At 41.0% G+C, this 21,774-nt stretch overlaps 1 protein-coding gene across 1 annotated transcript in view; it reads right to left on the bottom strand.

The window, feature by feature from the left end:
* Positions 1 to 1,821: 1,821 nt before the first annotated feature.
* MAP4K5 (mitogen-activated protein kinase kinase kinase kinase 5) overlaps positions 1,822 to 21,774 on the bottom strand; it is a 72,137-nt gene continuing 52,184 nt past the window's right edge. The window contains exons 17-33 of the mRNA XM_074909013.1: positions 21,282 to 21,324; positions 20,652 to 20,805; positions 19,996 to 20,093; positions 19,861 to 19,902; positions 19,142 to 19,226; positions 18,972 to 19,051; positions 15,305 to 15,365; positions 14,347 to 14,349; positions 14,144 to 14,258; positions 13,935 to 13,993; positions 12,496 to 12,599; positions 11,936 to 12,113; positions 10,895 to 10,963; positions 10,098 to 10,190; positions 8,205 to 8,275; positions 7,437 to 7,492; positions 1,822 to 5,178 (exon numbers count right to left, since the gene is read on the bottom strand). Of these exons, the coding sequence (XP_074765114.1) occupies positions 5,091 to 5,178; positions 7,437 to 7,492; positions 8,205 to 8,275; positions 10,098 to 10,190; positions 10,895 to 10,963; positions 11,936 to 12,113; positions 12,496 to 12,599; positions 13,935 to 13,993; positions 14,144 to 14,258; positions 14,347 to 14,349; positions 15,305 to 15,365; positions 18,972 to 19,051; positions 19,142 to 19,226; positions 19,861 to 19,902; positions 19,996 to 20,093; positions 20,652 to 20,805; positions 21,282 to 21,324 (1,399 nt within the window). The 3' untranslated portion in view covers positions 1,822 to 5,090. The remainder of the gene's footprint in view (positions 5,179 to 7,436; positions 7,493 to 8,204; positions 8,276 to 10,097; positions 10,191 to 10,894; positions 10,964 to 11,935; positions 12,114 to 12,495; positions 12,600 to 13,934; positions 13,994 to 14,143; positions 14,259 to 14,346; positions 14,350 to 15,304; positions 15,366 to 18,971; positions 19,052 to 19,141; positions 19,227 to 19,860; positions 19,903 to 19,995; positions 20,094 to 20,651; positions 20,806 to 21,281; positions 21,325 to 21,774) is intronic.

Raw genomic sequence — 21,774 nt, 5'->3', positions numbered from 1 at the left:
GCTCTGCTTTTTCTCAGGGGGGGGGCTCCTGTTCTTTTTTTTTAAACTCAAATTTCCTTGCAGGGGTCTGGGAGGAAGAGGGAACATTTCCCCCAGAGCCTGCGAGCTCCAACCGGGGCCCACAGCAGACGGGAGGCCGTTCCCCAGGGGGGGCGGATTTGGGAACCCCGGGCAGGGCCTGGGGTGCTGACCCACAGCCAGCCCCTCCTGCGTGGCGCGTTTCCCTCAAACATCTCCCCGTCCTACACTTGAAGCACCTCAAGTGTCTGTCTGCCGCCTGATGAGCTTCCACCAGGAGCTGGACCCTTTCAGTGAGTGTTTCCATTTCCTACCCTCACAGTGTCTTTCCTCGTGCATCCGTTTAGGTCCTGGGCTCCGTAGCCATCGCCTCACACCCTAACAAAGACGGCTTTTTATGGTGGCAGTTACTCCCAGTAGTAGATTTGGAGATCTGTGTAGAACACTCTACTCCACCTCATGCCTCCTCCCTCCCCCATCCTTTCCTGGGGTGCTTCCCAATTCTACTCAGCACCGAAGATCCACCGGTTCTTTTTCTTCCTAAGCCACAACCCGTGGGGATGAGCAGTTTCCTCCTGCCCCAGCTGCCACACATGCCCTCTCTTTTTGGCTCTTTCTCTGCACACTTTAAAAACGAGAAGCTGAATAATATTCTTACGACTAATGTGTTTTTTGGCAGATCTATCTTGCCATTGAGATTTTTCCCATCTCTATCAAGACTTGCAATGAAAGTACCTGACCAACACCGTGAGCCAGCTCCACGCTGAAGTGTTTCTGAGGAAGTTTCCGCTGCAGCGTCTGACCCCGCGACCCGCAGAGCTGCCTCAGAGAGGTCCAAGGACTGCACCACTGAGGAAGGTCCTCAGATGAGAAGTCAAAAGGCAGGTCAGTCCACAATCCAAACTGCTTTCCCAGATCGCTCAGAGCCTGATGCTGAGATTCACCCACAGTGGGAACAATCTTCTGCAGAGCAAGGAGTATTTATCTGTATTTATTTATTTACCAGTAACTGGTGGCTGTGTTGTCCAAAGGCACATTCACAAACCCCCTTTTCTGTCTACTTCAGCACGTCCCTGAGGATCTGGGGTACAGATGGACAAGGGCTGAACCACTCACATTACACTGGTGGCCAACGTGCGAGGCTTCTATAAACCACCCTAGATCCTGCCGTGTCCAGGGCAGACTGTCAAATGCTCATGTTCCAGTTTTCTTATTCTAAGCAACGCTCCAGAGCCCAGCAGCCACCCCGCTCTCTTCCCGATGAGCTGGGCACAAGGTAGCCAGTCTCTGGTTTTCAAGCCAAACAACTCAGGAAGGATTTCTTTACAGAAGGGGTTGTTGGGTGTTGGAATGGGCTGCCCAGGGAGTTGGTGGAGTCCCCATCCCTGGAGGGGTTGAAGAGTAAGGTTGACTTAGAGCTAAGGGATATGGTGTAGTTGGGAACTATCAGTGTTAGGTCAGCAGTTGGACTGGAGGATCTTCAAGATCTTTTCCAACCAAGATGATTCTGTGAACCTACATGTGCTCAGGGCTCTGCCGGAGCAGAGGGCTGGCTAGTACGAAGCTGGGGAGAGTTTGCCACTGCTGCTCTGATTTCTCATTTCTGTGCCATCCCCAGCCCTCCCTCTCCTCCAGTCGATCTGCCGTAGGTGGGAGATAGTTGTGGGGTTCCCAGACAGTCTGTAGGACAAAGAGTGGCCAGCCCTGGACAAGGCCCTTCCCACTGACTGCCATGAAACCCAGAGACCAGCTTCTTTCCAGATACATCCAATAAGGTTGCCAGCAAGTCTACCACACCACATGTAGGTATCCAATAAAGCAGTTTATTTGGCATAGACTGAAATGACTGCAACAGAAATTTATGTGGAACAAAGCCTAGTTACACCAACTGGAACGAGTGCAGTTAGAGTCTCAGTTACAATCTAATGACTAAAGGTAAAAAGTACATCTCAAAGTCTCCCAGTCTTCTCCTTTTCCTTCAGAGAGAGAGAGAGTGGCTCGCTGATACGTTGTACCTTTCATCCTTTAGAGAGATGTCATCACCATTACAGTTGCATTTTTCAGTTACATTTTTCAGTTACAAAGAATTTGGTTAGGAAATCAAAAGAGGCTAATCTACAGGCTGCTCTTCAAATACTGTTTGTACTTCAAAGAGCACTGGGAGCCTGTTTTAAGGCTTTCAAGTTGAATACATGAACCTTGTGCATCAAATAACTAATACTTTGATAGCTGTCAAAAAGAGTAACGAGGGGGTGAGCAAGCTTTTGCTTTATAAACTCCAAAACCACACACTAGGCTTTCTCAACCCTGGTTGAAATGTCACAAAAACATACAAAGATAACAGACAACTTAAACAGTCTAACAAACACAAATTACACCAGTCGGAGTCACTGAGACTGGCTGGTTCAGCTATAAAACATGCAAATCTGCTGTGCTATACTCCGCTAAGAGTAACGAGTGAGGTTTTACACTAGGGAACAGTATCTTGCAGATCATGCCAAAAATGCCACTGTCTATAAAAACAGACCAAGCATTTCAGAATATGCCATGAGAAATGCTTTAACAGCTAAAAAAAGGAGGTTTGATTAAATGAGGACTTTTCTAGATTCATTTTTTGATTCAGCAAATCACCATTCATGTCATCCAAACACTTTCAGTTGATTACTTTCGCATGACAGTGTCATGACCTAATAGTTATTTACTCCAGTTACTCCCCATAAATATTCATACTTTATTTACAGATTTCTCTAGTCTTTTAGAGATCTTCTTTAAGCGTTTTCAAAGATGATGCCAAAATTATGTTTGCAGTGAATGAGGTAAATTAAGTGAAAGCATTTGCTCTACTATATCTACAGCTGGTGGCTTCACTTTGTCTTAATTTTCATTTTAAAGTCTTTGTAGACAGGAGTTATGCTGTTTGAGGGTTAATCACCAATCATGGTTACCTATGGAGAAGTAATTTCAGCACTAGAGAACTCGATTTCTTTAAAACACAAGAATTACATGTCCTACTTTCAATACCGCTGTTCCAATTACAGCTGACCACATTTTCAATACTTTGTCCGTGGATTTTTAAGTTTTAGCTGTACACTTACTATTTATTAAACTTTGACAGAGTTTCAGAACTGAAAAGCTTGACTTAACTATCAAGTCAACAACAAGAATTAGTTTTGAATGACAATGCTAAGTGGATAAAATGCTAAATTGTGTACGGGTCTATTTTTCCTTCCAGACCTTCAGAACGACATAAAGCTCCAGCTCTACCTAGTAACAAACAGCCATTACTGAGTCATCACATGCGCTGAGTTAATTCCATCAGCGTTAAATTATGAATCACCTAAGTCACCTAAATTATAAATCTGCCTAAGCAGACAACCCAGCGCCCCATTCCTCAGGTGGTGACTTAAAAAGATCAAACCCCTCGGCTCCGTGGCGTCAGCAGAGCCGTCAGCCGAGCCGTCAGCGTAACACACTTACCTTTACTGCTTTATTAAAACGATGTGTGAAGCTTCTAACCTGCTTTTCCTGCGGTAGCAGATCACAGAAACACAATACTGCAGTGTGCTGCAGGAATTAATTAAAAAAACCCTCAATTCAAATGTTTATGAACTGCTACTGTATCTGCCTAGGGACTGTGTTTACTTACATCAAAGCTAGCAGGTTAATGTGAGGTAGTAAAACCAGATGCTGTCCTGTAGTCAGTCTATATTTATATTTAATGTACCTCAAGAATTTTAATTAATGAGGAAGACAAAAGGAACCGATGTGACTCTTTAATGCAGAAATAAAAAGAGAAAGAAAAACACAGGTGACAAAACAGGGGAAGGGAAAAAGTGATCAAAAGCTTTAACATAGAATACTGGTTCTTATCATATTTATTTATACTACACAGCCGGGGAAATAACCATTTCCAGAGGACTGTCTGATGGCAGCAGCTGGATGGCTGTACAAACAAAAAAGCTCCTAAGCTGGGTTGTCCCTTTCAGCTCCCCTCTGGAATAGTATAAATAAACTATACGTCATGGGCAGTTTGATACATGATACTTTCATTCATTAAGGATGATGACCGGGTACAATTTCCATTTCACGTCATGAGGCTTATCCCTAATTTATGAAAATAAAGCATATATATTTTGTACATTTTTATATATATATAAATATATATATATATATATAAAAAATACACACTGCCGGTCAACTTAACACACATGCACACATGCACTCACACACACGTATATTGTACACACCCACCCAGGAGCAACATGTCCGATATCAATATTATATTTTGTGTACACACCCTACATCTAGTAGTAAATAAGAAAATCCCTTTTAGAGCAATTCTGCAGGCAAAAAAAAAAAAAATCAATACAAAATACTTTGTTGTACAAAACTGCATTTTTACAAGATCAACCAACATTGTAACATACCCCTCAATAACGCACTACATCCCTACAAGAAAAAAAGAATAATCAAATCTTTATACAATCGTAAAAAAAAAAAAAAAGTAAGCTGCTCTGCAACCTTCCTTTGCTAAAAGTTAGATACATTACACCATTCTAGCAGCAGATTAATAAATAAGGATTAAATAGTCTATTATACAAAGCCATACTGAATGGCAGATTTAAAACCAAAAAGCTTTGCAGATACTTCCACTTCCTACACAAATCTTTTTTATTAAGAATAAGATTCAGTATAAAACAGGGAAACAGCCAGCACTATATATCTACAGAATGTAAGGAAAATCCAAGGGAAGTAAAATATTTAACAGTTTATGGCACCTTTACTGCATAACATTTTTTAAAGGCTCTGTTTCCCTCTAACTAATGAGTAAAGGGCTATTTATCTCATAGCTTTTATTAAGCAAACTCGATACAACCAACCACACAGTGGCAAGAGACAGAACCAGCTGTTCCCAGCTGCAAAAATGTATTGATTTCCACCCTAAAACATCATTTAGGCATCCAGAAAAGAAACAGTAAGTCACAGTCCCGCTTTTGCTGAGTTTCCTAATAATGCTTCTTTATTCCTCGTGTGGCAAATTCACTCTGTTATTTGCGTTAGGTTACTGTTGCTTAGTAACTATTTTCATGTCCAGCCAAGATGTAGAGATTGCTGTGTGCAGTCGGGTTTTCTGTTGGCCTGCTTTCTAACACTACCACCCTGCAATCAAACACAAACACAATCCAAAACGGTTAGTGGCAAAATACGAAGCGCACGGTGTAACTGCCGAGAAGGAACTCCCAGGTTTCTACAGATTGGAGGGATTTAGGTTCTCTTAAATACTTTGGGTGTTTTATTCTTTACATCAGTTCCCTCATTTTCCAGCATCACTTCTGATAAAGACACTGAAGTGGAATATAGAAGGAACAGAGAACTAGAAGCAGCTTCTTGAACCCGAATCTGCCCCCTCTCAACCACAAGGCACGTGCAGTGTGTTACAAACCTCTTCCAAACAGACATCCTCCACCTTGAAATAAGCCATGTCCTCTGCTTCTATCGGGAAGTTATTTCAGAGCCAGAGGGTTGTGAGGAGACACAACCCTCCCGGCATCTGCACCCCAATTACGTTTGTACCTCCTACATCTTGCGATAAGCATCAGCCACTAACCTAAACAGTTCTTCTCCCTTCTAAATATTTATCAGCCGATGGGTTCATTGGGAACACTCAACCCCATCTCAGCCTTTGTCCTGCTGGATCATGTTCCTGTAGGCTCCTCTGGAAAACCTGCCCCTCCCTGCCATTTTTCATGTCCCTCTCCTGTCATTTTTAAGATTAAACTTTTTTCTCTGCTTCTTGTTTTCTACCTGAGTATCAAATAAGCCAAATGTGTCGCTTCAACTCCGAGTTAGATTTCTCAAAGGGAGTCTGTCTCAGGGTTGGCATTGCACACACACTCCCCTCCCATGTCACATTCCACAAAGTTTTCAAATGAAGTCTCACTCTTCACAGCCTCTGTCCCTGCTCTTCACTTCTGCAACTCGGTAGTTCTTAAGCGATCCAAACCAAACAGGTGCTACCACAACTCATTCACCTGAGTGGTAGAAAAGATTCCTGCTCCATTTGTACAGAGACGGCAAAATACAAAACAAAGGATTTGGCAGTTCAGTGAAATCAGAATGGAAGAAAAATGGTTTCTCTGCAAAACTGGACGCAGCAGGACTTCAACCTTATCTCCAACCCCCAAAAGAGCTTTGCACCAAGTTGTTATTCAGACATGCACGTCTTCTATAAAAGCGCAAGCTGAACCAGATGAGACGCTGCTCCCCATCCCTCTGTGCGTTTAGGATGCTCCTGTGTTCACCAGCCCAACACAGAAATATGAGCCACTGAAAGGTACCAATTCCAGCAAGCAAGAAAAATTCCCGCAAGCTCCTTCTTGCAATAAAATGCCCCTCGCTCTGCTGGGAGTTGCAGGGAAGGGAATTACCACTGCCTGTCCGCACAAGGGGGATAACAGACAGAACAGGCAGAGTAGGCATTGTCAGAGCTCACACGGTGTTTGTGTTTTTGAGAGTTCAGGGTCTGCAGTGGCAGGGATCCTCAGTTCCAACTGCCGTGATCAAATACAGTGGGTCCTCGGTGAGTGAGGTGCAAAGCAAAGACTTCAGCTGTCTCTTGGATGAGCTGCCCCTCTTCAAACGAGCTAGCACGCTCTCAGTCGCTCTCTGGACTGGGGATCCGAGAGCGTAAGTACACAAAATTATGGATTACTTACAGGGAGGGAGTCAAGAGTTTCCCAAAGGCCAAATGAGGGAGCAGAAGATCAGGGATTAGAACTGGTTTCTTGACTCTTTACTATCTCCTTCTACATTTAGTGCTCTGGCTATCTGAGAAGCCACAAGTACACACGTCCAAATCCAGAGACCGGGGCCATTTCTGCTGAGGTTTCAAACCTGCACCTCTCCCCAACCTCTGTAGCTGAAAGGAATCATCCAGATGTCGTGGGTAATGGCTGAATTCAGACCACTGTGCATTAAAACCTGTACGTGATCTACTTTGCTCTGCTATTTCCAGACCTCGAGGCCCAGAGCAGCAAAGATTATTTTTAAGTAACTATCTGCCAAAATAGTTCACCAGGAAAATCCAAGCCAGAAGTTCACTGGGCACCCTGCTTAGCACAGGCCAAAAGCAGCTTCTCATCTCTCCCTCACACTGTACCTTTGCACTTATGTTTGTGTTCAAATTTCTGTCTCTGCAGTGGAAAGTGGGGGATGTCACAGGGGCTCTTAGCAATAATTTTGGATACAGATTCAATCACTAATTAAATTTCTGGCTATTACAGGCAGAAACAGTGTCAAGTGCCTCCCCCAGGACTGCCTACAGATAGATCTCTGGTGGGCTGGAAGACGATTCCAGCTGGAAGCTAGAAAGCTGGTTGAAATAAAATAAAAGGTTTATGTTTCTTCAAGGTGATTACCTGTCTGATCCCAGTAAGCGGAAAACCCTGGTTTCATCTGATATCTCTTGGGTAACCTGTAGAAAAATAAGAGACATTCAAGTCCATTTCAGTGGCAAAATTAAATTTATTGGGCTGAGTTGGGGGGGGAAAAAAAAAATAATATCAGTCTCTTCAAAAATTCAAATACAATTTAGTGAAAATTACAGGACTGAATCAGATAACGCCAAGCAAAAAAGAGTTTTAAATTTAATAAAATGAAACTTATTTTAAATAACTTGTATTGTAGACTGTTATCAGCCTAGATGACTTGGTGGCACAGATGGAGTATGTTGATCCAATCTTTGTCAGCAGAGACTGACTAGTTTTGCCTGTATATTCAGAGGATGCCATCAAAAAGGACAGTGTTCTTTTTGAAAAAAGGACACTTTTTTTTAAGGGAGACTTTAAAAAAAAGTGTTGTTTTTTTTTTTTTTTAAAAAGGATGCTGCCAACTTGAGCTTTTAATCCAAGAAACCCAAATGCTGCTTATGCCAGATCTGTATTGGCTCTGTGCAGAAGCAGTTCAGGAGTCTCTGACTGATATTCTTGGAAACAGAATTGGCTAAAGAGTGTGCATGAGCTTTACCAAGAGCAACATAAGCAGGCAGGTCAGAACAAGCAACCAGCAAGCTGAAGCAATGACAACGCGGAGCACAAGCATTATCACTAGGGAAGCAGCTAGAGGGGCCTAAGGATCAAGTGGTAAGTAAGAAACAGGAAGAAATTAAACCTGGATCCGAGACTTACTTCATCTGACTTAAAGCTTTTGCCCTGCATGCCGTGTTTCCAGAAGGCCAGCACACTGTCTTGAAGGCACACTGCAAAGGTGAAACACAAAATTAGAGCTGGGCATGGCTTACCTGAACCACAGAAACCTGGGTTTCTCACCAGCAGTGATAAGAAGCAGCAGGTGGAGAAAGTACGTGGTGAGACTTGGACTCCTGGTAGAGCCAAACTCCAAAATCATTGGAGAAAAACTGGACTGAAATGACTGTTTGGATCCGAGACGCACGTAACTTTTTAAAGTGCAGTTCAAAAGATACCACTCAGACATTCCCTGTTTGCCAAGCCAAGCTAGGCATCTCTGTTTTTTCCTTTTCTCCTTTTCAATTCTACTCTCTAGATCTTTGTTTTCCTAATGATTCTGCAGAAAACACCAGGAAGTGTATAAACATGCTGCCAACCAAAACACTGTGGGTTGCTGGAAATTACAGATCATTTGACTTATTATATTTACTTCAAAATAGATGCAAGCATGAAAAATAGGAGGAGTCTTCCATCCAGGGACAAAGAGAGAACACAGAAAGCTACCAGCTCTGTGATTTAATTACCAGACTGCTGAAAATAATGGCTGAAGAGCTTGGTGTTCTTTAGGCGCAATATATTTTACACTGAGTTTTAATTTCCTAAATTCTACTTGTTTTCCTTTACTGTTCCTTCAGGTTGCAGTTTGTATCTGCTCAGTATTAGCCATGCCCTAAACACACAGAACAAAGGCAGTCAGCAGAATCCTAAGAGCAATCTTTGTCACAACAGCCTTAGACTAACCTTCACCTGCTACTCCTCACTCCACCCTGCAATCAGAGAATGAAGAGTTAATACCCTGAATTCCCAAGAGACTGCTTGGAGTGTAGAGAACTGCTCACATTACCCAATGTCAGCTAGTAAGTGCAAGACTTCAGGATAAATGTTTCTGTCTCTGAATACCTCCAGAGTTCAAGGAAAAGGCAATGCTCGAGTCACATTACGCATGTGTCAGCAGGAGGTATTGTATGATACAAGTACAGCAGTTAATTAGAATGTGTCAGAATTCAGGGAAGAATCACAGGCTTAATTAAAAATATCTTCCTTCAGGACGGGTCTGGTGTATCTAAATAGAGATGCCGTATAAAAGAATGTGCACTGCTTTACTCATCGCTATTAAAATACACAATAGCTTTGTCAAGAATCTCCTTCTAAAGGGAAGATGTCTGAAGAACCCAGAAATGCAACTTGGACAGAACTGCTCACAAAAACAAGTTGTGTCTCTACTGCTTTTGATTCCAGAAACAAGTTCAGTTTCTAAGATACAAAATTCTTAAACTTACGGTAATTAGATACTTCTGAGAGCTTATTACATCAGAAATACTTGTTTGACAATTGCAGTTCAAATTTTAGAAGCAAGGCCACTGTGCTCTAGTAGTTTCAAGACAGCAGCCTGTCCTCTAAGAATTAGACTAAACTGCTACTACCCTGACTGTTAAAAAATGGATGTGCTATCACTTTAAATCAAATCCTAGCTTTTAGAAGACCAACAGAACTTTTTGTATTACTAAAATATTTTTGCCTCCCCAAAGGTTTTTCTCAGTATCAGGGAAATGACCAGAAATTATTCAGCCTTATTTTTAACTAAATCAGGATACATCTTATAAAACAGAAATGACACCAGATGGAATCAAGCACACGATCTGGCAACTGCTTTACTTTCCTCAGCACATCAGTGGAGACAAAGAGACAGCACAGAGTACCCTGACACAGGCAGTTTTTAGTGTTAGGCTCCACTGGGTGCACTAGACCAGTCTAGATTATTAAAAACCCTTCAACACTCATCCCTCTAAGTTCTTAAGTCCTTGAGAGACAACAGAGAAGCAAATCACTCACCCACTGACTCAATGCAGAAATCAAAGCTCAGCTCGGAGGCCAATTTCTTGCTTGACTTCAATTTCCCTTGTAAATTCACAATTTTCACAAATTCTCAAGGAAAACAGAAAAACAAGTATTAAAACCCACTGCTGAAAAGGATTACTGATGCCTTTCAGTATGAAGTATTAATTTCATCTTTCAGGCACAAAGAAATGCCCAAACCTAACATCTACAGTGTTTGCCTGAAATGAATTCAGGAGCATCCTTCTCTCAAAATAAATACAGAAAACCTTCTTAGTCACTTCGTATGTGTTCAGACTCTGCTGACAGCCTTCCTGCAAATAACACACAGTGCAGAAATGTGGATTCAACATAATTTAGGAAATTTAGGCAGACTAAGTCATTGCAAACTTCCCACTGAGGTATTAACCTCTAATGCATGAAAGATATGGCTATAATCACTGTGTATGATGGAGTGGCAGCTATCTGTCCTGCTAGATATGCAACAGGCAAATGTCACTTTTTCCACGTAAATTTTGAAAATTCCTGATTGGCATATATTTGAATTCTGCCCTGTAAGGCTGCATGACATTTCATTTCAAAAGAAAGAAGAATGCTTCACACATGAGAAGTGGAATCACAAGAGTCAAAATGAAAACCCGCTTATCTGAACTGCATCTTTTCCGAAATATTACAAGCCAAATGAGTAACAAAGGGAGAAATATTGACTTGTGGTAGAGTTAAAATCAACAACTGTGGCAAAACGAGTTTTGCACAAGATGTAGGAAGTTGCCCAACAGAGATGTGTTACTTACTGTCCAGGCAGACTAGGACAGTGTCTCTTTCCAGCTGTGTTACATGAATGGCATCTAACTGCTGATTGCCTTGTGAAAAAGAAAACAGATTATTTTATATCGCATCATAAGACTGATTTCAGTCTCCCCTCAACCTCTTAACAATTTGCTACGGCATTTTCAGTATGCTACAAATCTTTTGCAACTTACAGTATTTGTTAGTCTTATATATTTTTAAGGCTATATGATCCCAGAATGTTCTGGGGGAGTACAGGGCCTCAGGACAAACCCATCAGTTCAAAGCAGGTATTTAATCTGAAAGCACCACTGTTTATTGGCAGAAAATACATTTTATGCTACAGTTCAGCACAGCAAGTCAGCTTCCTTCATGAAAAGGCACGATAATGATCAAAAGGAATCATCAAGGGAATCTTCGCTCCTAAAAAAATTGCTCTTTTCCCATAAATCCACATCTGGAAAGTTTATTGTGCCAATATAAAACTAGATTTAATAGTTTTTCTAGTTTTTATTAATGAAGTTCTTGGTAAAGCTGCTAAAAAGCAGTATTTAAATGCAAAGAAGGATATCCAAAGCAGGCAGCAGAGAAAAGCATCTGCAAGGTATCAGCTTGCTTTTGAAGATAGAACAAAACCTTCTAGTTATTAATAGCCAGCTGAAGATGACAAGCCTCCCCCAAGGGCTGGAGGACAGACAAGAATGCAATTATGGGAGTCTTTACATGGGAAAGAAGGGGAAAGAGGAGTAAGACTGATCCCAGGAAGAAGTATGCAACCACAAATGAGAACCCAATCAGCAGGGGCTGCGTTAGTACTTAAGGAAATTTATAAAATAAAAGATGTGTCTAAAACTGAAGTCGTTTAAGAAAAATTGTTTATACTGCAGTTGGCAGGAGAATAACCTGGGATCAGCTTCAATTATGCTTTAGGGAAAGAAGCTGCATCACTCTGTCTAGCCTAAAGGGTTTCCAAATGACTTCTGAGGAAGAAATATCCAAATGTTACCAGACAATAAAAAGGTCACGAGATGGACCAACAGTCTTACCTGCACCGATTTCTGTAAACCACGAAGAAGCAGAGTTCAAGTTGATTGTCTCAAACTGAACTACCTGATTGGGTTCAGTGCCCTTGCTGATAGCTACGCAGACCATGGGGTACTCCTGCTCTGGGATCACTAGCATTTCAAACACATTCAAGGGGCTTGGCAAAGGAAAATCAAAGTGCTGGAAAAAAACCAAGAGTTAGGCATTTGTAAAGTTCCCTTTTGGAAGTAAGAAGCCTAAAATAACATGCACAAAGTATGAAAGAATTTTTCACTGCTACTAAGAGTGCTTTTTTAAGACAGCATGAGCTGCGAGCAATATTATGTCGTGCAGAGGTACAGGCTACTCTGTTATTGCTAGGACTGAGCTTGAGCCAACGCTTGACTGACTTCAGCCACAAGACTTTCTTAGTCAAAATGTGTCAAGACAGATTTTCAAGTGCTCAGAACCCACAAACGGCACTAGACTGGGATGTACTTTCCATTACAAATTCTGGAAAGGCTATTTCAACAACTGTATAATGATAAAGATTAAATGTTCTAAATGAAAATGAAATACTTACCTTTATTAACATGAATTTCTGCATTGGCTCATACCACTGTAGTAGAACAATTCCAGACTGCAATGCACCACACAGGTATTTATGTCCTGTGTAGGGATTTCGTACTGTATAAAATAAACAAACAAAACAACTCAGAAAAAAACCCTTTTTAAAAATTCTACAAGTTCAATGCATACTTTAAAAAAAAACAACCCTACAGCTATCTTTGCAAATAATTTAAGAAATAGCATCAGTTTCACACTAATTGCCTTCTGGCTTGCCAGTCAAATACCCACAGTGATTAATATTGTGCTACATTCCAGAAAAATTAAATTATACTTCTAATTAATAACCACTAGTGTTCTTTGAGTCCCAGTAAAGAGGCCACATGCTGACTGGCCAGAAAAGCTGTAACACTTTTTTCCTGGGGCTGTATGAGCAGGGGGAGTGAAAGGTCTGGGTCAAGTTGTGATTTAAATTAAAAAAAAAAAATCCCAAGCAGCGAAGATGGTCCATAACTTCTTGTGAGCTTTGACAACTAATGGAATAATACGATAAAGGGTTTGTGGTTTTTTAAGGTCTGTTGGATACAAGACCAGCCTGACTTCAGGAATCATCTGTAAATATGCCTGGTGTAGGCACTTTATATGAGCCAAACAGGATATCCAAGCTTGCAGCTAGGCACTTTATGCTCTGCTTAAGCATTTTTACAAGTGTAAAGGTACAAGTTCACACAGTACTAGGGCCAGTTCTCAAAAGGACATGCATTCTGCAGAAAGCCCAAGCCTTTTTGGAAGTCAGTGAAGCCAAAGAGAAATCTGTAACTTCACAAGCTTTAAGACTTTTGCGTGCACTTAGAACTTGAGCCATGGCTTCACTCCTCCCCAGGCTGACATCATTTTTATTCACGCCCAGCCCTTTTTTTGTGGAAAATATTCTTTTCAAGTTAGCCTTGCTAAAAGTTGGATCTAGGTCAACAAAGCAGAAAGGGTCTTTGTGTACATGCAACAAGTCTGGGATTCTGTAAGCAGCCTTGCACTCGCAGGCAGGCTGCATGGCACAGTGACTAGTTGGCTCAGGTGGCAGCCTGGAGCCAGTGACCCCAAACATCAACTTTGTCACCGAGAGCTTCAGCAGCTCTCACAGAGTGTGCAACACCCCTCAGCTGCATGCTGCTGGCAATCCCCTGAGTTTCCTTTTGGACCTTGCTCTAGACAGCAAGGTCTAATTTCTAAGTGAAGAGCTGATATGAAAAACGTTTTTCCGCTGAAAAGACCCCCATGTTAGTTAAAAGGAAAGCTACACACCACTTAGGCACAGCCTTAAGAAATAATGCAGTCATGCGGCTTTCTGAACAATTAATTAACTATAAGTTTATGGCAAAGAAATGAGTTTAAGTCATGCCATGCCCAATGACAAAGGCCAGGAAAAAAAACCTGCAGAACTGAATGGCTACTCACCTATACAGCATTTGTGGCATCCTTTCGTATCAGGGATCTTTGTCGTTAAGGCAAACTTCCTGGAATAACAATTATGAAAAAAAAATACGCATCAACAAGAGATGTTGAAGGCTCTTCATGCTACCAATTTAATATCGGTGCCAATTTACAATCAGTTTTTATGGGAATTTTCACTTGTTAAGAATTGTCTATAAGTGAAAGATTTGTACCTTGGTAATATTTTGTCAGGAAACCTATGGGTTTGAATATGAGCAGCTAATCCTGTTTTTTTGGCTTGTTCAAACAAAGCTATTAAATTATGGGAGTAGAGCTGGAACGTTTTCCCTGCGAGAGAGAAAAGCACAATTGACATCGCACTCATGCCTCCAGCAGAGAACTGCACGTTTTAGAAATTGTATGCATAGAAAATTACCTTCTAGAAAAATGGACCACGCGTGTCAGATATTTCAAGTCCGGTTATGAAGAAAAATAAAAGAAGACAACAATAATAATGCATATAAAAAAGACATGGCATTCAACTCAAAGTTCCTTTCAGTAATGCTAAAGCAGCGCTCTGAAAGTTACTTTTATGTAAACATTTTTAGAAGGCTGTAATTATACAACAACAATTAATTGTACCAGGATGTTTTCTAGAAGTGGTGTTACACAAACCCCTGCGTGTTTAAAGGCACATTCCTACAATTTGTCTGCATGGCACACTGCCTCTGGTTTCCTATCTTGAATGTCCTATTCCAGGACAACTGATTAAAAAAACCCAATAATTATTTTTTCAAGAACCAATCTCCTGGATTAGCATTATTTCACAGCCACCTCCATCTCCTTCAGATTGAAACTGGTGTTGTTTTAGGGTAGACTGATCTTCTGAATCTGGTTCATACCAAAGATGCTGCCAGGCCTACAATACACAGAGTGATATCAGCTACGTTTTGATAATGAGCCTATGTTAATCCTCTCCTGATTTTGTTCTGACACATGAAAGCCATCCTTATTCTGACTCTCCTAGCTCAGGGACCAAAGAAGAGGACACTCTTGCACTTTCAGTCAAATTGCAGCCTTGGCAGAGGCAACTCTTTTTTGACAAATAAATACCAAGTGCTGAGTTTTTCCAAGCTAACTAAAAATAAATAAATAAGTAAAAGAATACGGTGGGACACTGCAGACAACTGGCTCCACTACTTGTATACATCCACTTTTATCACTGGAAGTCTTTCACATTAAAAGACTCTTGAAGCAAAACTTCCTGTACAAACACAAGAAACAACGTGCAGTTTTCTACTTCAGTACAGTCAAAATACATTTTACTGAATTATGACTTTAAATGTTTCTCTTTATTTATAATTTTATTAATTTTCCCCTCTACTTATACATACCTGACAAGGACATTAAGGTGTTATTGATAACATACAGCCAGGTGCACTTTCGGGGAAATAACTGAAGAAAGAAAATATTTCCATTAATAAAAACAAACAGGAATTTCCAACCGTGGTCTCCTCTGTCTGCTCCACCTCCACCACTATTCCTGCAGGGATCGACACTGGAAAAGGTCCCAGCTGCAACTACAGTTTCCCCTTTAATTTGCTCTTCTGGACCCTTGCTTAGCCCTTTTCTCTGTCTGAAAGTTTTCATTCCTTCCCTCTTGAAGTTTTCAAAATTCATTTTTTCTTTCTTTTTTAATTAGCAGCACAGAACCAAAGTGAGACAACTGGCAAGACTGGAATACCATAGGTATAAAGATACAACTTGCTCAGGAATGAGCCAGAGAAAGAAAGATAACATTACTACAGAAACCTGCTAAACCCCACAAAAGTCAGAATAGAGGGGGAAAAAAGGCATTATTATTTTATGACCATCTTGAATTACCACAAAATCCTGTATTTTGTGGGACATACCTGCCTGGCTATTGGCGTTAGCATGATGTTTTGTAAAGAGACAGTTCATGGAAGGCATTGGGACTTACTTTTGTTTCAGAGGGAAGAAGTTATTTGTGGAGCAGCTAGTCTAGATTTGAGAAGATTTTAAAGTTAAGAACCTTTTGACAACCTGAAGGGTAATTTGGTAAAAGTGATGACAAATGACAGCATTCGGGAGTCTCAACAAAAGAAGTTATGGATAAATACAACAGAATAAGGACAGGGACTTTTTTTTTTTTTTAAAAAAAGACTATATTTCTTGAACAGTATTCATAGGTAAGGTCGTCCTCAAGGAAAAATTTCCAATAAGAAAAAAAGGAGTTCAAAGTATTAAGCTGTTTCTAAAGGAGAATATTAAAAAAAGACAACAGCAGACTGAGGTCCACTGAGGGAAGCTGCTGCAAAACACAGCAGAAGATGCTTGAATCCAGGCTCTACAAAAGAATGATTGTACTGGTTCATGTAAATGCCCATCTAACCTAATATTTATTTCCAACAGACACCATAAAGTGATGTAAATTCTCCTAAAAATGGTGAAAACATAGAAAAAAAATGTATATAATACTTCACCTAAAACTCTGCCAGGTACCAAGTTCTTCATCTCATAAACCTGCTTAATCAGATATGGGCTTTACATATTTAGTGAGCTTCAATGGTTTAATCCTCCATAAATTTGTCCAGTCTCCCCTCTGAACTCACAATTAACTCCTTGCGATTGCAGCTCCCCATAGCAAAAAGTTCCAAGCCAGTTACTCACTGTTTATTTTTAATTCGCTTAATGTCTCCACCGGAAGAGAAAGGAAATAGTTGTTCCCTATGAACTATCTCCAAGCCACCTCAAGATGGGTCAATATTTCTCATTTCCCCCCCATGCCTGAAGAGTCCCAAGTACATCATACAGAAAGTGGAAGCAAGGATGCAATGCTAAGGATGAAGAGACAATCACAAGATAAGCCTGAAGGAAGAAACATAAGAAAGGTTAAGATCCAAATCAAATTACCCATATAAGAGAAGTTGATAAACGTGGTGACTGGGAAAACAAAAAGGCTAAGCCCACTGCTTGACAGGAAAGAAAGACTACATGATTTACAGTTAACAGCAACAGGGTAGAGACTTGGGGTAGAAGCAGAAAAAGAATACATTACATTTTATTTCAACTAGATACACTCATGTCGGTAGCTCCCAATCAAGTTTACTTTACAGTACTTAAGAACTGGCTCAAACCCCAAGGTCTCAGTAATGATTATCGTCAAGATCTGATGGAAGATGAACAAGGACCTCAAGAAGGACAAACACACTACCTATGCCAAATAAGAAGGGCGGTGGGAATTGCAAAATAGTCTGACCGACTGGCTAGCCAGAGTAGCATTGGAACAAGCCACATACTTTTTAATTACCAAAGGATAACAAGAGCAGCTAGTGCAGACTTGTGCAGAACAGGCTGTATCTGAACATCTGAATTTCCTTCTTTAACAGAGTAACTGCCCTGCTGGGGGCAGTGAAACAGTACAACGTGAAACATAGGTGAAGGATCTTGCCCCGTGTGCCATTTCCATGTGCAAAATAAGAAAATACGGGGCAGAAGAAATTGAAAAAAAAAAAAAATACAACTGGTTGGACATAAAAGCAGAATATCTATCAGTAATTTGTTATTTAATAGAAGGGAAAAACAGCCTGTAGATACACAGTGTCTTCTCTGGTCTGATTCTATTCAGTGTTTTTACTGAAAAACTAACAAGGGAATAAAAGTATGCTCTGAATTGTGACATATTAACCTTGGGGAGGCAGTGAGCACTTTGGAAGATGTGATCAGAATTAGAAGTTGGAGAAACATTTAAAAATGTGCATTTGGTGGGGAGAAATCATAAAATGAATAAAAGCGAATAAGGAAACAAGCAGCACAGCAGAAGTGTTGCAGGAAAGCCTCTGGGGTTTGAAGTGGATCCCACCCAACTTGTGCCAACAGAGAATGCTCTCACAGAAAAGGAAACTTTTGCTTCGGGGTGCATTGAATGTTCTCTCTACCTACCACTGGCATATCTAACCTTTCAATAGGATAAAAAAGCATGTGGAAGAAAATGTACAAGGAAAGAGATTGCTTTGACTAACAGAGTAAAGAGAAAATTGAGGTAAAAAGGCCAGGGGGTCTCCAACTGCTGCCACCACAATTTTTAGACATTTATTATAAAAGTAAGTAGTTGTTCCCCATGTCTACTGAGGCTACAAAGAGATAAACAACTTCATATTCAGTGCTGTTCTACTGCATTCAGGTGCACCCTCTGTTCTCTTGAAAGGATTTTCTCATCGTATTGAATTCAAATTTCTAATTCTCACCATCAAGCCCTTTATAATCTTCTCTTGCTTTTGTCTGTGCGAAACTACCCCCCTCCCTGAACCTGCTGAACCTCCTCCCCTTTTCTTCTGTCCCTCTCGAGTTTTGTCCTCTAGCACGATGTTCCCAGAAGCAGCAGACTTTCTCCTCTTAAGCACAGATCTCTATGCAGTGCCCTTTCCGTGAAATCACCCTTCTCTCACCATTACTCATAGATACACCCACTCTGCCAGCTCTGCTTGCTGACCTGTGCCATGTTTTCACTGAATTTAACACTCTTTAGAGGCCTGAGGTGCCTTTGTGAACAGCTTTAGAAACCTACAGGTATAAATCTTACTATCAGTATCAATCCCTTCCAGAATACTCTGCTACTCCTGACTCTAAAAAGAAAATGCAACAGTACCATGATTGCATAAATGAAGAGGCTTTTGAAAAGGTTAGAGAGCCCAAGAAAACAGAAGCAAATGCCTATTTGTTGGTGGTAACAACGTCAGTTAAATTCAATGGCTGAGGGCTTTGGTAGTGGAGAAGCAATATGCCATCTAGTGGAGATGAAATGGAGAGAGAAAGGGCAGGTAACCAGTTGTCTCCACGAAGAAGAAGAAATGCTTTAGTAGAGCACTCCTTTGAAAGCAGTGTTACATAAGCAGCAACAGAAAATTCAGGGAGGTAGTGGAACTATGAATTTTTCCATTGCTGGCTTTGATGTGAACCAGTTTATGCCACAAAGCCTGCTATCCCATCTATCCCCTCTAATACCAAACTTGCTTGCTTCATAATATCCCCCCAAATCACCTGTTCCATTGTTGCTTCGTGAAGTTCATTCAAATTCAAAGTATAGATACCTTCTTCCGTGCCAAAGATAATGTACTGATCTAAAAATTGAAGACAAATTGATTATTTCAGACACTCATTACCACTTTGGCAACAGGTGGGTTTAAAATACAAACCTAAAATAATTTTACCTTTAGTATCTGGATGTATCCATGATGTTGCACAATTAATCTTCAAAGGACAACCATCAAAGACTTTGGAAAAACATGCTCCCATCTGAAAAACACCAAAACTGAAACCTGAAACAAGTTTACAGCAGAAAGTGGTTTATCTTCTGGCATTTGGCCACTTCGTACACACCTGTGCACACTGCTGCTCTCTTTTTTCAGACACAAACTTACTCTAATATGCCTTGATGCAAAGCATTTCTATCTTCCCCAAAGCTACAATGCTACCTTCCAAACCTTTGCATAGACTTTGTATACATTAAGAAACACCAAGTGGGATCAGAATGATATGAACAATTTTAAGTACCTACTGGGTAAGAACAAGATTGAGTGCTTATATAAATGCCATAATGAGGGGAAAACAAGCAGAAATGTTGAAGTAACACCTCCTCACATCACTACCACCTCTCCCCTTTTCACTAAGCAGGAACTGCCAGCAGGGATCACAACTCACAGAGCCAGTGAAATCTCCAACTCTTCACATCCACATTGAATGGTGAAAGGAAGTTTTTAAGGAAGGAGACAAATATTGTGGATTCAGTACATGAAAAGTAACTGGCTATGAGATACAGAAAATCACCCCAGAGGAGCTGGTGGCTTATTCTAGCATAAACTCTCTGAAACTAGAAAGATGCCAGGACATCAGGCTTCCAATAAGTCCTACTGCAAATGAGATTTCTTACCAGCACCTTCGGTGTTGGTGGTAAACCATTGATTGCTGGCTTCTGTGGGAAGAAAGAAAGACCATAAAATACCTCCCACGCACTGATGTAAGGCTAGCTAATATGATAGTGAAATCAAAGAGTCACCATACTTACAGGAAAATCTCTTTTCTCTTTTTTACGTGGCAGTTGAGGGATATGTCCAGGCCCTTCCACGTTTTCTTCAATGAGTTTCAGCATGCCATCCCCATTTCCTGAAAAGAAGCCCAGACACATTTTGTATCTCACTTGAGAGTGAAATAGAGAATATTTTGGTGCCTTATTCTCTCCTCTCCCTTGTGTCTAGTGGAGAAGTGAGCTCTGAAACTCCCATATATACATCTCAGGTAGCTGAACCCTTCCAAGGACAGCTGGCCACTCTTCTGCGTGCTGAGCTACACAGTCATAAAGGCTTCCCATTATCCAAACAGTTTCTGGGCCACAGTTGAGAATAAAGCTGTGGGAAGGTCCTCACAGATGATCCTCCCTGCACATTCATGGGTTTTTTTGTTATTCCTGCAGGCACCACAGGAATGGTACTGCCCGACTGAGTGTCCTTGTTTTGGGAAGAACGTTTCCACCATGGGTCTAATGAGAACCAGCACAGCTGTAAAAAGGAAAGCTGCACCTCGTATTAAAAAAATTAAATAGCTGATTCTAGAACTGATTTCTTTTTACAGGATGCAAGTCACCTTTAGGAAATGTAACACATTTACCTACGTCGCTGTATCTGGCCGTGAGCAATCCAGGGCTGCTGATGCTGCTGGTCATACCAACGGGGGAAGAATCATTCTGAGACCCACACACAGGGATACTTTGTCTCCTGTGAGCTGGTGGGGCTCTGTTCTGCGAGTCTGGGAAATGTTTTATTGTCTGACATTTCTCATCATCTGGGAGGTTTTCCTCAGGATAACTGTTTATTCTTGGCTGCAATGAACCAAAGAGGTGAAGGTTACCTGGGAAATGGTACCTGGAAGCACAAACTTCAGACAAGTTTAATTCAAGTTAGACAGCTTGTACACAAAAAAAAAAACAAACAAAAACAACAACAACAAAAAAGGTGTTTGACAGCAGAATAATCTAAGAGGTATTCTTTCTCTGATGGAAGAACCACAGCAGCAAGCAGAGTGCTGAACAAGAACACATCCCACGCAGCGTGCTGTCTTTGGAGGGAAAATACCTACAAGTCACTTTGCCTAGGGCAGCAATCAAGGCCAGGAGTTGCCAGAGGTCGAGACCGTACAGACTACAAGTCAGCATAAAATAGGAGGCTGCATGAAGTCTGCTAGCAGATGGTATTTGATACGACTTTATAACCTCCTGAGAGCATCAGACAGAAGCACTGCAGAGGCTGCACAAGTGGCATTTGCCACCTAAAACTCTTAAAAACCATCATCTCTTACCTTAGGAGGTAGCGGAGGTGGCCCTGCTCGCTTTAGTGTTGATCTACAACGAAAAGGTGCAGTAGTTGTCTTAGTTAAACCAACAACATAAACAGAATCACTTGAGAACACAGACTGGAAATCAGACCAGCTAGATGCATAGAAAAGATGGATCACAGCACTGCATGAACGAGGTTAAACTAGAAGTCCAAGAGAGCGAAAAAAGCACGTTAATCTTGTTAGAAGTGTTGTTTTTTGATAAACTCACATTCTTTCATAAATGCCAATGTTATAGAGCGTTCTGCACTGAAGGGTATTTGAAATTAGCAAATAAATATTCATTCGGGGACTAGTTTGGTGAAGTTTGCAGCTTTTGCTCTGGATCAGACAAATGTGTGGGCACCAGAGGAGCTGCACATACCCCACCAGAGCTCTGCAGGAATATCTGCACGTCCTGTCACTACCAGGCCTGGCTCACAATTGACGGATTCATCAACACAAGATCTCCTTTAAA

This window comes from Athene noctua, chromosome 6 (genome assembly GCF_965140245.1).
Source record: "Athene noctua chromosome 6, bAthNoc1.hap1.1, whole genome shotgun sequence".
NCBI classification, from domain to species: domain Eukaryota; kingdom Metazoa; phylum Chordata; class Aves; order Strigiformes; family Strigidae; genus Athene; species Athene noctua.
This window is presented reverse-complemented; position numbering and strand designations above follow the sequence as displayed.